General features: G+C 37.7%; 1 protein-coding gene across 1 annotated transcript; it reads left to right on the top strand.

Moving 5' to 3' along the window:
- Window positions 1–780: 780 nt before the first annotated feature.
- On the top strand, window positions 781–17,298 carry LOC5574715 (NKAP family protein CG6066). Its single transcript, XM_001655244.2, has 2 exons — window positions 781–2,007; window positions 17,005–17,298. The coding sequence occupies exons 1-2, from the start codon at window positions 911–913 to the stop codon at window positions 17,174–17,176; spliced, it is 1,269 nt and encodes a 422-aa protein (XP_001655294.1). The 5' UTR covers window positions 781–910; the 3' UTR covers window positions 17,177–17,298.
- Window positions 17,299–19,330: the final 2,032 nt, after the last annotated feature.

Genomic DNA, 19,330 nt, shown 5'->3' on the forward strand with positions numbered 1-19,330 from the left:
CTGAAATATAAATTCTTTCGAGGAATCGAGTATATCAAAAATTTCTCCCGGATTTCCAATAATCACATCAGATTCCTAGTATTCTTAAAAAACCTTGAAATTTTACTCGAATTCCCAAAATTTCATAATTTCCACTTTATGCGCATCAAATTTTCGAAATTCCCACCAGAATCTCAGAACTCCCACTGTATGCTTAAATTAATATCGAATAGCAGCGCTACTATCGCGCAACTAAATTTGCTCACCCGATGCTTCCCGAAAGCAGCGCTGTCTTTTTGCTACCCCGGTTAGCAGCGCCCGGTACGGATCAGCGTTATGATGCTGCGCAATGTAATTTAGTTTAGTCGCGCACCGTTAAAGTTGCTCTTAGGATTCATTTTTTAATAAAGTGTGAATTTTTATGGTTATCACAAAATTTAATTTATTTCTAAATAATTATGAGAGATAAAATTATAAAAACAAGATTGAATTACTCATATATGCGTATTTTTCGAATAATTTATTATGCGCCCGAATACCCATATATGGGTAGTGGTAGTTTACCTATTTATAGGTAAACCCTACTCTACCCATAAAATGAGTGTATGCACTTTTCGGTGATTATGGGTAAACTTTACCCATATTTGGGTAGACTGATCTTAGCGTGTGGATCACCGGTGAAGTTGCCCTTAACTTAAGTGTGCATTTTGAACTACTCAATTTTAGCGTGCATAAAAAAAAGATTCTTGATTAGTTGATGCTTGAGTCCCGTCAATTGACATTTCAATTTTAGGAAAACATTGAAAACATCGAATGTTTTGTTTTCTGCCAGAAAAAAGTGCAAGTGCGTGACAAACATTGTTTAAAAAACGTTTATCAGAAGTTAGTAATCAATAATTGAGTGAAAAATACTTGTATAAAACCTGTAAAAATGGGCCGCAGTCGTTCGCGGGAGCGAACCTCCCGTCGGGACGACGAACGCAAGAAAAAGAAGCGTCGTGATTCCAGTTCCGATTCCCGCAGTTCCAGCAGTAGTAGCACCGGAAGCAGCAGCAGCAGTGACCGCTCCAGGGATAGAAACCGTAAGCGCAACAACCGGAACAAGTCGGATTCGAGGTCGCCGGTGAAGAGGCATCAAAAGCGAGATCGCGATCGAAGGCGGTCCCGATCCAGGGATCGTGATCGAGAACGAGACAGAAGATCTCGATCCCGGGACAAATCCCGCCAGAATAATGGTCACAGTTCGACGAGGGATGGTCCCAGCGGAAGTAGGGATGGCGCGGGGGAATCATCCTCTGGCGGTCGCAGATGGGAACACGACATGTACCAGGAGAAGCAGTCCCAGGGAGATGGGGACCGGAGTCGACGAGCCGGATTGGGATGGGGAAAGGATCGAGGAGGAGGCGCCGGAAGCAGCATGAATGACGATTTCATGCAATCCAGGCGATTGCAGCGGGAAATCATTGGGGAGGAAGGGGCTCCCATTGCCTGGGCAGATTCTCCTTCTCCAAAGGAATCTTCCGATGATGAGAAGGAACTGGTCATGGACAAAAAATCCTCCAAAAAGGCCGCCAAGAAGGTGAAGAAGAAGAAAAAGAAGGGCAGCGACAAGAAGGATAAGAAAAAGAAGAAATCCAGCAAAAAACACCGCAAAAAGGACAAGCACTCCAAGAAGAAAAAGAAAAAGGTGTCCTCTTCGGAATCCTCATCTTCATCCTCAGGGGAAAGTGAGCCGGAAGAGGAATGGGTCGAGAAGTCCTTGGTTGGCAAATCCAGTAGTAAGGCAACTTCCCGGTCAGGGGAGGTAGAGGAGGATCAACAGCTTGGCGATGGCGTTGTGGGACCAATCAAAACCAGTGGCAATCTGAGCCAGAAGGACTTTGGGCGGGCGCTGTTACCGGGAGAGGGTGCGGCGATGGCCGCTTATGTAACCGAGGGTAAACGCATTCCCCGGCGAGGTGAGATCGGGCTGACGTCGGACGAGATTGCGAACTTCGAGGACGTGGGATACGTGATGAGTGGAAGCAGGTGAGTTTTTAATGGAAACATTATTTTGAGAGCTTTGATAATTTTGGTTAATTGAACTTTTTGGTTTAATGAATTGTTACTAAGTCTGCGTATTTTGCAGAACATTCTTGGAAAAGACGTATTAAAGTCAACTGGTGAGCTCGTTTTATGCTTACGATAACACATTTTTGTCGTGGCAATGTTACGTTTATGTAAGTTTCAAACAAACTATGGATGATTCGACTCTACAAGTGTCGGCATGAACCCTTATTTATGTTTCATATAACTTCAGTATACCTTCCGGTTTCGTCATTAGTAAAACTATCCTTTGAATAGTTCGACATTATGAAAGACAATTCTCGATTACTTTTTCAAATCGACGTAAGTAACTTTTATACGGTTTTGAGATAATTAATTAGGAAAAATCACAATATATCTTCTAAAACTGTTTTAAAATGAATCACTTTTTTAACATTTTTTTGCCGCGTACTTCGCTCAAATTTTGCATACACTCAGCTCACGTTCAAAAACTAGGTAGTTTCTATTATTTCCCACAAAAATAACTATAAGAAAATGATAAGCCGTTTCATTCAGTTACTTTCGACGTTTTTCTACCAGTGTAAAATCGGCTCAAGTAGTGTTTTGTTTTGATTCGTGGTTAAGTCACTTTGTCTCTCCATACAGCGGGGCGGCGAAAGTAGTGGTTAGGTTGCGAAAGTTGAAAATGTTACTTTCGTCGTTTTGTAAATCCGGAAATTAAACGTTCTAACAGTGAAAAGTTGAGTTGGTACAGAGCGGTACGTGTAGAATTCCGCCTGCTTAACACGTAGGATCGATAAAGTAAGTTTGTATACTTTTTTGACTTGAGTCTGTATGAATAAGTTTTCGAGAATTATTCAATCTTCTGATAAAATCTTTTCACTGCGAGACAAAAATGCAAAACTAGTGTAAGAGTCGTATTGTTCCTCCTTATCCATGAATCGCATCGCATCACCGGCCAAGGGTGGCTCCCAGATCTTTTTTCTCCCTCACTAATCAATACCCTTCCCGTGTTGAATGCGGAGATGCAGAGTTATTCTCGGTCTCTAGAACAAACATTACACACTAACATTTCTGGACAACGCAACGTTTCTAATAAAATGCTCAAGACCTTTTGGGCCCTTTTCAAATGTTTGTCCAGATTTCTTCCCCATGCCAACTGACTGTAAGGACTTGCCCGGCGCCGTTATAAACAAATCTCGATTACTTTTTCAAATCGACGTAAGTAACTTTCATACGGTTCTGAGAAAATTAATTCAGAAGAATCACAACCTGTCTTCTGAAACTCTCGAAAACTTATTCGAACAGACTCAAGTCAAAAAAGTATACAAACTTATTTTATCGATTCTACGTGTTTCGCAGACGAAATTCTACACATTTTGCTCTAAACCAACTCGATTATTCACTTTTAGAACTTTTACTTTCCGGAATTACAAAAAGACGAAAGTAAGATTTTCAACTTTCGCTACCTAACCACTACTTTCGCCGCTCCGCTGTATGGAGAGACAAAGTGACTTAACCACGAATCAAAACAAAACACTACTTGAGCCGATTTTACACTGGTACAAAAACGTCGAAAGTAACTGAATAAATCGGCTTATCATTTTGTAAATTTATTTTTTGTGGGTAATAACAGGAACTCCCTAGTTTTTTAATGCGAGCTTACTGTATGCAAAATTTAAGCAATGTACACGGCGAAAAAATGTGAAAAAGGTGATTCATTTTAAAACAGTTTTAGAAGACAGGTTGTGATTCTTCTGAATTAATTTTCTCAAAACCGAATGAAAGTTACTTACGTCGATTTGAAAAAGTAATCGAGAAATAGATATCTTTGCACTATGGACCAGAAATCAAAATTTCGCGACAAAATTCCAAACACTTTAAAAATGAACAAAAACCAACCTAAAAGTAAAACAAACTTAAGAAAACATATAAAAGACGCATTTGGGACGACTGATATGCATTTTAAATCAAATTGAGAATATTTGTAAGGACTATGAATATTTGGAGAAATATGTTAATTATGGTATTAAATATTCAAATTCGCTTGTACATCATATTACAAAATGCATTGTACATTTTCAAAGACATGATTCATACATTTCAAAGTATTCTGAAGGTACACTATTAATTTCTCAGAACAGTTGAAAATGCCTGAAAAATGTGATCATGAAGTCATAGTTGTTTGGAATGCATTGACAACTATTTATTCAACATACTTATTAGTCTTTCACAGTATAATTGCATATAATTCATCATATTAACTATCAAATTTATATAACGCTTTGCTTTCACTGTACATATTACTGTACTACATAACCTAAAATAATATTTTAAGGAGCTATATTGTTTTAAAAAGTGACCAATTCGCTTTCGAAACATTATAGTCAGAAATATTTTAGCTGTAATGAAGGCCTTATTTGATGTGTTCAAACATCAGAGCATCCAGTTCACACCATTTTTTGGACTTCATTACATAAATACATGCAGGAAATTGTTGTATGATAATCATGAATTTTTGTGTAGATTTAATATATGATTGATTTTAAATTGAAATAAATCATGCAGAATTCTTTATCTTCATTCACTTTTAACGAAATTAGATGATTCGTTTATGCACAATTTAATAGTTCATATGCTCAAACCACTAACATTCTCCCGACAATATTACGCTTAAGGTGAAACATCTCGGAATCCAAAGATGGCCGGCACAATGGCCGACTTGTGCCCCTACTCACGTTTTCAAAGGCACTAAACTGGATAAATAGTTGGAAAACGTTTCTGATTTTCTTATTTTAAGCTTTCTGCTAGTGCACAAAGCCAAAATAAGAAGAGCACGGATGTTGGATGCTTTTTTCGCTAGATTTGTGCCTTTGAAGTTTTAGTGCAATCTTAGAAGTTGATTCCAAACTGTTTCACCTTAAGTTGCCAATATATCTGGTAGCAAATTAAAAGGATTCAAACGATTTTCTTACTTTTCTTCATTGATGGCCTGTGACCTGGTCATTTGGTGCTGCCTTTAAAGTTTTGTTTTAATCTTTTTATTATTTTCGTTTTTTCTGATTTACCAACGTGGTATTGGTTATTTAACGGAAAGCAAAAATACGTAGATGGCGCTTTTCTGGAATAGCGATTAGTGCACTGTAGTCAAAATTTCTAGTGATAACTTTGGAAGAAAAATCACCACAATCATTTAAATGACAAAATTTTTGCAATTTAAGGCACAGAAAACCGTAAATAATCATTTAGATTTAAGAAACTTTCGCAAACTTGCCTCACTTTTGATCGCCAATAGGAGAATAGTACATGATGTTGCCTAATTATTTTATTATCTATTATTTCCTAACATCAATTCACTCTTAGTGATCCACCAAATTTAAAAACGGGCAGGCTATGGATGTTTCTACTTGATTTTTATAACTTTTGTAAAATGTTATACCAATGATTCAATCCTGGTTCAAATAAATAATCAGCAGGGTTGGAAGATTCTTTTTAGAAAATTTCTACTAAATATCTATATTAAATTGATGCCATTGCGATTTGTATAAAAACATAGACATACAACAACTTCAGCCGTTTCATTCTTCAAAAGTCTTTTATCTTACCCTGAAGGTTGTCCAGAAACCACGTTTAAGTCGGTATAATGGAAGCCTCAAACAGATTCCTCTGTTATGGTCGTATCATACCATATATAACATGGACCCAAAAGAAAATAATAAAATATATTTTTTTTTGTGATTTTTTTATCGACTCTACCTAGATTTCTGAATATCACTTAGCTCTTGAACGGACCCTTGCTGAAAAGTAATTAATTATGACAGCTTTAGTTGTTTTTATACCAATCAAACTTATTCAATTGGTTGGGTTGTATTACAAACAGCAAAGTTTTAAATATAGGGTAAAAAATTAACTAAATTATCGCTTGTACTTGGACCGCTGTATCTCGGCCATCCGCAAATATATGCAAAAACTTTTGGTAGCACAAGAAAGAGTGGAGTCTAGGCTTCCACCTCAAACTGGTTGCAAGCCGAATACGGTGGAATTACTAAACTTTCAAGCCGAACTAGTAAAAATATAGTAAACATTACTGGTACATTGTAAAATCAGTGGTTAAATTTAAAGTTAACATTATTTTTATATCACACATGTGAAATGCACCCAATTTGCTTTCGAAAAATGAACACACAATTATTTTTCTTGCCTTTTTTCCCCTCAAACCAAATTTTCTAATAATAGGCTGAAATACAAGTTTTTCAGTTTGAACAAATTTGACCTCCATAGAGTACAATGAAATAATGTAATAAATCAAATAAGATAGTTGGTATACAATCACACATATTTCCAAGAATGAGAAATTCATTTCATTGATTAATTTTATTAAAAAAAGATTTTTGGACTTTTATCGCGAAATTTTGATTTCTAGCCCATAGTGGCTTTGGCAGGCACATCTAAATTTCACGTCTGTAGTCCAGCAAAGATTTCAAAAATTCTGCTATGATCATCTGCAGTCTACCAAAAAGTTTTTCAAGCCATTATTGATAAAATTAGGTAAAATTCAATAAAAAAAAATCTAGCAGTTGAGAAAAAATCAACAGGAACTTAGGCTTTTAATGTGTCAAAGATATTCCTTGGAGTATGATAAAGAATTCTGAAACAACCAAATATAACCACAAAATTTGAAACATTTCTTCAGATATCCTCAATTGATCTGCGAAGTTCTTTCCAAAACCACAGCTTTGAATTAAGTTTTAAGAAATTTGCTGATGAGCTTTATAGGGGCCAAACAACGGTCGTGGGAAGATTTTGTTGAACATTTCGCCAGGAACTTTTGCCTAGTTAGATATCCGTAAAGAATGTTCTCCGTGATCTTGCAAGGGTCTAGCGAAACCAGTGAATCCTGCCAACAGTTCGACGAGAAATTTCTAAGGTTGTGTTGAGGAACTCAACAGGAATCTGGTGGAATTTACCAAGAATCAAGTCGAAACTATGTCAGGATGGAACTCAGAGTATCTACTATTATCAGGGAATTTAATTCAACCTAAAATACCTAAGGTACTAAGGAAATTTCGCTTATTGTAAGGGTTTTTTTTTAATCAGACTGTGTCCTATATGTAGCAAAACATCTTTTTAATCATAAAAACTTTCTGTTGAGTTTCTCAATTGTTCAGTTTGTTATTTGTTAAGCATAAAACATGCTTAGAGTAGAAAGCAAGATTGTAGATTCCCAAACTAATAAAAGTAAGCCCAGTTCTTAGTTCCTGGTTTTTTCTTTACTCTCAGTTCCAGTTAATGTCCACAAATGTTTTATCTTTGTCAAATCTACAGAAGTAATAAAATTTGTAGCAAATTGGCTAAAGTTAGAGTAGATACAAAACATAATATGTCCCCCCTTGATAAAAATGCGAAACACTGTCCAAACAAACTTTCGTAGGACGCCACCGAAACTATGGCTCTATGTTGGAAAAGTTTTTTTTTCAGTTCGGATTCATGTTAAAAGGCATATCTGAGAATATTTACTGCGAATTTCTGATAAACTTCAAGGATTTTCTATCTACACTAGAAGTACGGCAAATTGTTAGTAATTTTTACATAAAATTGAAAGATTAGTGTACACCAATAGTTTCCTACGTTGCTGAATTCACCGTTGAGGGAAATTTCGGCGTTTTATAACTTCAGATTACCACTGAATTTGCATAATTAGAGACTCTATTTTAATGCAAGTGTCAACGAAGTCCCTATTTGTAATGAAAGGTCTCTAAAGTTTCTTTTTTTTTCAACCAAATAGTCTTTAAAGTCACTGTTTTTTCACCCTTTCTGGAATTCTTATTCGAAATATCTAACAAGAAATTGCCACAGGAATTTCTCTGAAAATTTTCCAAAATGCTTTTTTAGGATTTCAGTCAGAGATTTTAACACCAATTTCAGTTCTCCACCGATTTTTTCAGTTGTAAGGTACCCCGGGGCAAGTGAGAATCCGGGGTAAGTGGGGCGTTTCGTCATAGCTCAACTAGGAAAAGTTTTTCATGGGGGTATTCTTCTAGAAAGTTGAGGATACAATGACAAGGAATGTATTTAGTACTAAACATATTGTAATTTTTATTACCATGTGGTTCATGTAACAGTTGTCAGTTCAGCGCCATTTTCAACTTGCATGATAAATTGTGACACGTTTCACGTCTTGCATTGACTCGCAAAAAATAAATGTGTTTTTAATCGAATTTCCATCAGTAAGCTATATTATTAAGTATTATTACAAGCTACTAACGATAAACCAGTATTTTGTTTTCATTTCATATGAAATTTTCGATGGTCTATCTTACCCCAAAATATATTTGTACCTGGGGTAAGTGGGACCTATCAAAACAAAAACCAGAATCAAAACTTTTCGTACACGTTTCATACATTTTCCTAAAGAGTAGCACTAAAACATTAAAAAAAAAAATGATTTTTATAAAAAAAGATCAACCTCAAATTACGTAATTGCATAATAGGGAGAAGAAAAGTGTTATTAATCTTTATTTTTTAATTTATTTTTTATTTTTGAAATACGACTTCAAAATTGAACAAACACACAGCTGAAATTTGAAATGCATCATGATAACGATTACTTTTCTATTTTATTTGAACTTTATTTGTTATTTCTACCAAATTAAGTAGTGATGGAAAACAATTCCATCCCATAAGGTGGTTTTCTGCCATGTATATAAATAATAACAAAACATATTTATAATTTCGTCAATTATTGATTGTTTATGTGCTACATTTTAATAAACAACTAATTAATGATATATTTTGAACATGTTTAATTCCTCTTTACGCTTTTATTGAGGAATTTTCAGTTAATATTAAATGTGAGATAACATACTATTAAACAAAGGGTTTCTTCCTAAAACGTAAAGAATTTTATGGTTGATCCCTTATGTACATCAAATATGTACTTAAAATTAAAAATCTATGACTTATCAATCCTATTATTTTAATGCTTGACTTACTTATGTGGATTGACGCATGAAACTGAATGTGTCCCACTTGCCCCGTTTAGCGAGGCAACTGCGTCCAATGGCTCATTCTAAAACTTTCTTCCAAGGTTTTCACAATTTCGAAATTATTCGATTAGTTTCATGCAAACACCAGCAAATATGTTGCCAAAACGTGATTGTGTTGTTGGATTTGAAAAATATTGACATTTGAAAATGTTATTGAACAATTTGTTTGAACTATCGTTTTTTTTCGTTCCCACTTGCCCCGCGGTACCTTAACTCTAGCAGATTATTCGAAGATTTCTACAGGAGTTTTATAAGAAAATCTCCAATAGTTTTGTTCCAGAGTTCTGGAAGAAATTCTCAGTAGTTTCTACGTTGATGTTTAGTTATTTCTCCAATCATTTTCATATGAATTTAAATTTGAAATAATATGCGGTTTATATCAGGAATTCCCCCCAAATTCTTCCAGGGATTATTCCTGGAAATCTATCAAGAACTCTTCCAGCAATTCCTCCATACATTCAATAAGTGATTCATCTGAGGTAGTGATCCTTTATAGAGAGATAAGCGGAAGTAAAATTGAATGTATTGGCAACAGACCAGCAGTGCTGATTTTGCTCGGCGTCGAGAATAATATTGTAACACGGACATGACTTCCTCATTGCTATAAAATGTATTTTGTTTCGTTATAGATCTTTGAGCTACATATCAAAACTAATAAACAGCCAAAAAATCAAAAACTAAAATCGCATTGACAAAAAATCAAAAAAGTAAAATATTTCACTTATTTTGCTTCATGCAAAATTACTTTAACCGAAATAACGAGAGCTGTCAAAGTGTGAGCCAAACGAACATGCGTTATGTTTGTTTTGAACTTTTCTTGAGGAGAATTGCAATCCGCTTGAAATTATTTCGGTAAAAGTAATTTTGCATGAAGCAAAATAAGTGAAATATTTTACTTTTTTGATTTTTTGTCAATGCGATTTTGGTTTTTGATTTTTTGGCTGTTTATTAGTTTTGATATGTAGCTCAAAGATCTATAACGAAACAAAATACATTTTATAGCAATGAGGAAGTCATGTCCGTGTTACAATATTATTCTCGACGCCGAGCAAAATCAGCACTGCTGGTCTGTTGCCAAAACATTCAATTTTACTTCCGCTTATCTCTCTATAAAGGATCACTAGTTCCAAATATGAACCTTGAGACTTGTAATCATATTTGACATTCACTTTTTCGACAAAAATTCCATAGGGCTTATAGTTTTAACACTAGGGTAGTTCCTATGTGACATTTCGGAAGGGACACGGAAAACAAAATATACCCAGAATTTGAGTTTAAACCAAGGGGTGTGACAAAATCTCAAAAATCATAAAAAAAAATTTTTTTTGTACTTAAACCAATGAAAACCATTTAAAAATTGAGTAAACATATGTTTCTGCTCTAAACTTAAGCGTTTGATACTAAAATTGGGACAGGGCTTTAGGACCCCATTATTGTTGCCGATAATAGTCGAAATTACTCTAGTATACGGCTTAGCAATCCAATTAATGAGCGCCCTGTATTAAGCGGGAGCTGTATAAAGTTTGTGTGACGATAGTAATCTGAAGCATCAGGCGACCCCTCGCAATGTTTATATCGAGGCTTTTGTTAGTTGTCAGAACGAGAGTAAAACGTGTAGCAAGATGTGAATTATAGCTGAATAAAGACTACTTTCGTTTTAATGAACAAAGCGTCGTACATTCATTACAGTTTGTTTTGGCCGGAAGTTTTCAGGGATTTCTGTAATAAAACATATCATTGACAACTCTCTGAAAAATAATAATTCTACGGGGCAAATACCTAAATTAGTACTTGTTTTTAATTATGAATCGTGGTTCTACGGCTAACCAGCCGAGTGGAAGTTTAACAACTACCGAAAGCTAAACATTACATATATTTGTACGGTGTTTCCATAAGAAAAATATGATTCTGTCAATTATTTCAATTCAATTCGGCTCCGTAATGTCCAAAAGAGCTTGAGCCTTTTGTCGTGTTCCGAGCCAACTTCTCGCGCTGGAGAGCCACCGGATTCGGAGCACACGCTGTCCGAGTCCATTTTTTTTTTCACGCACTAAACTTTTGTACAACTGTACTCTTGCACATTAGTCGAAAGAATCATCTCACAATCCTAAACGGATACCGCTGCTACCCGAGCGAATACTGAGTCTCACACACACACCTTCCCACTTTCACTCTTTTCTCATTCACACACATTATCCCATCAATCGAACCACCATTCCACCCACACAAATACATGCTCTGTTTTCTTGCAGTTTGTATTGCCCGATTCTGAGGGATATGACATGAATGTCGAATCGAGACTAATTTATGATGAAGTCGTTTCGGATTTTTTTTCATAACAATGTCAATTGTTACTTCTTCATCACTTCTCTACAATACCTACCACCTCTACTCTTATTTCCTTATTCAGTTATTTCAATCAAGTTTTTCAATTCAGATATTTTGTTTTTAAAAAAATCAAAGAAACTTCAACAATTTCATTGAACCTTTATCATTCCATTTATTTCTTTCTGATTTCCTTATTTTCATTTACATGACTGTTTGCTTTTACTTATTTACTGAAAAATGTGGTACAAATGCATATCGTTTAACCGATTTGGTAACTTCCGTGTTCTTTGTGGTCTTGAATCAAACAAATCATTCTGATCAATCGTCCTATCATCTGAAATTTCTCTTGGCTGCTGCGGCGCTAGCTTCACATCTTGTAAATTTCTCGAAAACGTAACTCCTCTGTCACTTCTAATGACAATTTTAGCTCCTTGCCTTGTAACAACTGTAAATCTCTCAGATCCAAAAGTCGGGTCTGACTTCAATCGCTTTGCTACCGACACTATAACTACATCTCCAACCTTGATGCTCGATTCCTTAGCACCGCGTTTGAAATCAGCATACTGTTTGCTCTGTAATTTCGAATCTGCATCTTTTTCTCTGATTTCATTCCGATCCATTTCTGAACAGTTCGTTTCCCACAAGCACGGAAACACGCCTCGGCATTTCCAGCCCACTAAGAGCTCGAACGGTGTGACTCCCAGTCGCGACAACGGCCTGACCTTGTTGTGAACTGAAATATATTGCTCAAGCTTTGATGCCGCTAAAGCATCCTTGATTCCCTTATTTTGGCGCTCAACTGCACCATTTGATTGCGCATGTAGCGGAATGGATTTCCGGATTCGTACTCCTTTGGATTCCCACGCTCTCACGAACTTTTCACTGTGAAAAGGCGGACCGTTATCGCTTTGGATGGCTAAGGGTAATCCCCATACTTCAAAAATTTGATTTAAAGCCGTATTCGTGCTATCCGCATCTATACTTCTCATTTCAACTACGTGCAAGTAACGTGAGTACGTATCGACTACAACGAGGAATTCTCCATGACCGAATTCTTTGTCGGTATAAAAATCCACTTGAAGGATTTCCCAGGGCCCATTCGGCAATTCCCGGCTTGTGAGAGGTATCGGTGGGTTTTTGCGCGAAAGTTGTAAACAGGTTTCACATTGCTTAACAAAACCGGCTGCTTCTGAGCTCATCCCAGGCCACCAGAAATACTCTCGTAAAATCCTCTTAGTGGAACCAATGCCAACATGGCCTCGGTGGGCGGATTGTATGGCTTTATTGCGCAGCGCTGAAGGCAAGATGATACGGTCTCCCTTAAACAACATAGATCCGAGTATTCGGAGTTCCTTCTCCTGCGATTCATATTTACGAAAACCGGGTTCCCATAAGCCTGACTGAATTGCTAATCTTACTTTGGAGAACTCCTCATCACTTTCAGCGAATGTTTCTATTTCGTTCCAAGAAATTTCCAAAGATCCCGCGTCAATGTGAAAAAGAAGATGTCTATCACTTGCTTCGTCGAACGTCTCGGATTGAGATTGTATCACCAGCCTAGATAGAGCATCTGCTACGTTCATATCGCCCGAAACCCGCTCAACTCTATAGATAATGATATGAAAAAAATGTGTATATATTTTTATCAATATGTCTACTTTGACAAACAATATTATTTACCGAAAATTATAAGGTTGCAGTCTTAATGCCCATGCCTCTGCTCTAGACACCGCGCGTTTGCCGATTCTGTGCATCCCATTGAAAATGAATTCGTTCGATTCAGCATCCGTCCGTATTACAAAAGAAATGTTCATCAGATACATTGAGAAGCGCTCCACACCCCACACCATAGCTAGTGCTTCTTTTTGTGTTTGAGGGTATTTTAGCTCTGCCGTTGAAAGAGCCTTTGAAGCGCATGCGATAACCCGTGGAACTGAATCTTTGTCGAACTGAACCAATACGGCACCGAGACCGTATGGTGAAGCATCTACATAGAGCTCTGTTCTATCTTGTCTGCTCTAGTACCCTATGGTACTTATCTTATTCAAAGCTTCGTTTCGCAAATATTCGAATTCCTCTTCCAGTTCTTCATTCCAATATAATGTCTCTGATTTCGCTAATTCTCGCAACTTTCGAGTTCTATCTGCTCGTTGAGGGATGAATCTTTCGACAAAGTTGATGAGACCTAGAAAGCTTTTCACTTCCGCAATTGTAATTGGCGTTCGGAAATTCTGAATGGCAGAATATTTTTCTGATTCCACTTTCCACTTTCCATCCTTCCAAGAAAATCAACCTCCTGTTGGCGAATTGCACATTTCTTAAGGTTTATTTGAACATTGTGGTTCTCCAGGCGCTTCATTACTTCAGCGAGATTGTCATCATGCTCCTCTTCCGTAGCCCCAAATATAAGGAAATCGTCCAAATAGTTTACGACTCCTTTACAACCGTTCAATATGCCTACTTGAACAATTTCTTGAAAGATATCCGGTGCGTTCGATAATCCAAATGGCAACCTCCGATATCTATACAGACCGTCACCAGCGAAAAAATTGGTTAAGTGCCGAGAGCTTTCGTCGAGCTCCACATGAAAAAACGCATTTGTTAAATCAATGGTCGAAAACCATTTGGCACCATGCAGTTGCATTACGATAGATTCAAAGGTTGGCATTTTGAAGGGAGTCCTGTGAATGCAGCGATTCGGCCCTCGTAAATCTATGACTAACCGAATATCGTCTTTGCCCTTTGGGACGACCAGGAGAGACGAGCAAAAGGATCTGTCCATTTCTGGAGTAACTACTTCGATTATTCCTGTTTGCAGCAAATTGTTCAGTTTTTGTGTTGTTTGATCTTTGAATGCAGGTGGAATATGCGTATACACATTCCGGGCTGGTGGCATTTCCTTATCATAACTCAGACGTACTGGTGGGATATTGAATTTGGGGAATTGCTTAAGGGGTGAAGTTGTCACAGTACGTATGTTTCCCAATTCACACTTCCAAGGATCTTCTGTCCACTTACAAACATTAACATTAAGCCCGACAGCTAGAACGCTGTATCTGGTTGCGGTATTGAAACCCAGCAAGGCTCTTATTTCATCAACCACGTAAAATGTTTCCATGAAAACCGGCCTGTCTTCTGAAATGTATAATTCTGCTGAAAATTGGGCGACCACATCAATGTTTACATCAGATGCATATGCTCTAAGCGGTTTATCTGTCGAGAATCTCAAGTCGCGTAACTGTCCTGCTGAAACCTCATTTGCAAGGATTTCGTCGAAGTAGTGCTTAGTGATAGTGTTTACTTGCGCTCCGGAATCAATGAAAAAGCTAATTTCTACGCCCGCAACTTTTGCAGAAATAATCGCATCACGTTCGGTTTGCTTATGATTCAGAATAGGAAGATTTTCTATTTCATGGACTTCCTTCTGAATGGTAATTTTCCCTAACACATCCGCAGAGACTGATACACTCGAAGATACCTGCAATGTACAACGTACATATCTAATTAAAACAGTTCCCATTTTTTTGCATGTGTATCTACGAGTATTTTATGTGCGATGAAAAATTTAAACCCTACTATTTTTGTTGTGATAATTATATTTAAAACACATTTTAATGATTGAAAGTTACAAAATCGAGTTTATATCATTAACCCATACGACATAATCAAATGATTGATAATAATGTATACGATAACATTCAGGTAGTATCGTTAGACGTTTGCATTACCTGTTCCTCTGGATTCAGAGCTTCATCCAACTTGTGAATCTTGGCAGTAGAGGCAGTAGCATTGTTGACGGTATTGCTCCAATTTCGTTTCTGGGCTCTGGTTTGTTTGTTGAACATGGATGGGTCTCGACAAACGCGCGAGATGTGGCCTAACTTGCCACATGAGTTGCATACTTTATGCTTCATTCGGCACTCCGCTTCCATGTGATAAATACTGCCGCATCTACAGCAGCGGCTGTTGCTCTGACTATTTGGATTAACTTGTCGGAACCCACCACGACCTCGACTACCGCTTCGGAAATTCGATCGCCTTTCTTCGTTGTGCCACCCTGTGCGTCTGCCATCACTGTGCCACTGCACCGCGTTGCGCATTTTGAATTCATTAGGTGGTTTGAATCGATCATTCGGGCCCTGTGCCACGGCTGCTATTGTGGCTACTCGTTGGCTTCTTTGGAAGTCATTCTCGTTGGATTGCTCAACTTCCCAATCTCGCACTGCGTCAATTAGATCCTTGAGTGAACGCTGGCTAACCCAATTTCTGTGTGCCAGAGTACGCACACGTGAATCTGTAGCTCCTTTTGTAACTGTACGCATAATGGCTTCATTTTCCTCATCAAATCTATTCTTTTAATAATTTTTTTCTATCATGCAAGCAGTCCTTAAACTCGCCAGCTTGCGTTCTAAATATCGAAGAAGCAGTCCTTAAACTCGCCAGCTTCTTTTCGGTTACTAATTTATATAATTTACACCTATCACAATTATTTCGACAAGCAGTCCTTATTCTCGCCAGCTTGTCTGCTGAACACATCGGTAAAATTTATTCTTTTAATATATTTTCTATCAAGCAAGCAGTCCTTAAACTCGCCAGCTTGCGTATTAAATAATGAAAAAGCAGTCCTTTGTCTCGCCAGCTTTTCATTTACTATTTCACGTAATTATTCTTAAAAACAATTAATTTGACAAGTAGTCCTTATTCTCGCCATCTTGCTTGCCGTATACATCAGCCATCTCATTGTTTTAATTATTTCCATCATGCAAGCAGTCCTTTAACTCGCCAGCTTGCATATTTAATATTAACGAAGCAGTCCTTTTTTCTCGCCAGCTTCTTTCCAATAACTGTTTAGCATAATTCATGATCAACAACTTAATTTGCAAAAGCAGCTCTAATTTCCACAATCATATTTAAAAAAAACACTTTTTCCTCCAGCTTAACTTTTCAACCAAATCTTTTTTATTATTTTTTGCTTACAGTCCGACGCTTATTTTCTTTACTGAAAATACTTCGATCTCGCCGGCTTTGCATCCGGTATTTCAGCCTTTTTTTGTTCCAACACTTCCATTTTACGCCTTACGTTATCATCTTTTTTTGTTCAATTTACATCACTTTCTTCACACAATACTTACTTTTTGGGAGGCACTTCTGCGCCAATGTCGTGTTCCGAGCCAACTTCTCGCGCTGGAGAGCCACCGGATTCGGAGCACACGCTGTCCGAGTCCATTTTTTTTTTCACGCACTAAACTTTTGTACAACTGTACTCCAGCACATTAGTCGAAAGAATCATCTCACAATCCTAAACGGATACCGCTGCTACCCGAGCGAATACTGAGTCTCACACACACACCTTCCCACTTTCACTCTTTTCTCATTCACACACATTATCCCATCAATCGAACCACCATTCCACCCACACAAATACATGCTCTGTTTTCTTGCAGTTTGTATTGCCCGATTCTGAGGGATATGACATGAATGTCGAATCGAGACTAATTTATGATGAAGTCGTTTCGGATTTTTTTTTCATAACAATGTCAATTGTTACTTCTTCATCACTTCTCTACACCTTTAACATCTAATCCATCTTCATCTTCTCTTCCAGACATCGCCGCATGGAGGCAGTGCGTATCCGTAAGGAAAACCAGATCTACTCGGCGGATGAGAAACGGGCCCTTGCAATGTTCAGCAAGGAGGAACGGCAGAAGCGCGAGAACAAGATCCTGTCGCAGTTCAAGGAGATGATCAGCGCCAAACTGGCCAGCGATAAGCGCTAATTCAGCTTGGATTTTTCTGATGGATTTTGTGCAGTCAGCGCGAATGATATTTATGAAGAGGAAAAATTTAACTCATCGAAATACAAATGGGTGAGAATTGCTTGCCAATGAATTCAATACAATTGATTGTTTCGATTTTGTTAGGACGAAAAGAAAATTCCCACAAATACCATTGTAATCTGAGTCAAAAGTTACGTACGAATTTCATAAGAGAACGATTATGACTTTGACTGATTTTCTCTTTGTGTTAAGATTCGTATGAAACATCAAGCGTTTAATATTCACATGTAATTCTAATCTTATAAATATCTTATTTTACGCATATGGCTAGAAATGCAGATTAAAATAGAAATGTATTATCTACTAGTGGTCCCGGCAAACTTTGTCTTGCCATCAAGTAGGCTGATGAAAAACGTCATGAAACGTCCCATACAAAAGGACAGCTCCGTTCACTCCCGTTTTTTGGACTTTCCCGTTGAATATCCTGTGCTTTTTATAAACACAAACACGTCGGAACACTTTAGGAACATAACTATAGAAGAATCTTCAAAATCAGATAGCCCGTTCTCAAGCCATTTCGTGACATACAAACAATATTCAATTTTTATTTATATAGAAGAAGATACATTCTTTACATCTATACATTTCTTTTTCACTTATTTTACTGACAAGAAACGGTAATCGTCCTGTGATTGACAAAATAGTGCTTTTAAGAAAATCGAGATTGAAGTTTTTTAGCAATGTGTAATGGACCATTAAAATAACCAAAACGGCCGCTATGGAAAGCATAGATAGCGCCACCGTAGCCTTGTGTGTTTGACAGAACAGCAATGTTGTCACAATGTTAAATCCCATATACAGTGGCGCCTTTGTTTTGATGCGGTGAGCACTTGCAAAAACTGCCTTCAATGATCCATTCCATGCAAATTTTGTAGTGGACGGACCTGGTGTAGTGGTTAAAGGGTGTCCACGATGAAATGGATCATTGAAGATAGTTTTCGCAAGTGCTCACCGCATCAAAACAAAGGCGCCACTGTATATGGGATTAACATTGTGACAGCATTGCTGTTCTGTCAAACACACAAGGCTACGGTGCCGCTATCTATGCTTTCCATAGCGGCCGTTATGGTTATTTTAATGATCCATTGCCACAAACAAAATTGATTCGCAAAATTTGAGTTTTCATCCGATTGCCATCAAATGTTCAGGGATTGAAAAATAACTATTAAACTTCATTTTACCATTTTACTCGTTTTTTATTTACAATCCATACGAAAGTGCCCACACCTTGGCCTTAATCCCGGCCATAAGATTCTGCACAACCTGTGAATCAACATGTAAACCCATACTTTCTTCAGTTCCTCGACTATCTTCACTACCTTAGGTCGTTTAGGAAGGTGCTGCTTCATAATCGGCCAGTACTTCTCGATGGGGCGGAGCTCCGGAGTGTTGGGAGGGTTGAACATTTTCGGCACGAAATTGATCTTATTGTCCGCATACCACTTCAGCACGTACTTGGAGTAGTGGAGTGGCATGAGGCCAAATCCGGCCAGAAGATTGTTGGGACATCTTGTTGGGAAATTTGGACATCTTCTGAGTGCGGACATGCTCCGGAACGCTGGACTTATCCTTGGCCGTGAAAAACAGGTTGCCGGAGATCTGTTTGAAGTCGGCCTTCGCATATGTTTCGTCGTCCATGATGCAGCATTCAACTTTCGTCAGCATGTTGAGGTACAACTTCCTGGCACGGGTTTTGGCGGACTTGTTCTGCTTCTCGTCGCGATTAGGGGCCTTTTGTACCTTTAAGGAAGGCCAGTCTTAGTTTTAGCCTTCTGGACAAAACTTCGGCTTAGGTGCAGGTTCTTAGCCACATCCCGAACGGAGGCATTCGGGTTTCCGTTGAAGGCCCCAACTACGCGGTTGTGATTTTTGGTATTGTACGGAATACTTTTTCCTTCAGTTCTGGGCTTCCGATCGGTGGTCAATCGTTCCTCGAACCACTTAATCACTCGCGACACCGTGGAATTCGCGATTCCCAATCCTTGTTCTCGTGATGAATGCGCAAGATTTTATCACGCACGATCTGTTCTTTCGACTCTATTTCCGTGAGTTTTGATAACAGGACGTTAAAACTTGCAGGATGTAAATAATGCA

Source organism: Aedes aegypti, chromosome 1, assembly GCF_002204515.2.
Source record: "Aedes aegypti strain LVP_AGWG chromosome 1, AaegL5.0 Primary Assembly, whole genome shotgun sequence".
Classification (NCBI taxonomy): domain Eukaryota; kingdom Metazoa; phylum Arthropoda; class Insecta; order Diptera; family Culicidae; genus Aedes; species Aedes aegypti.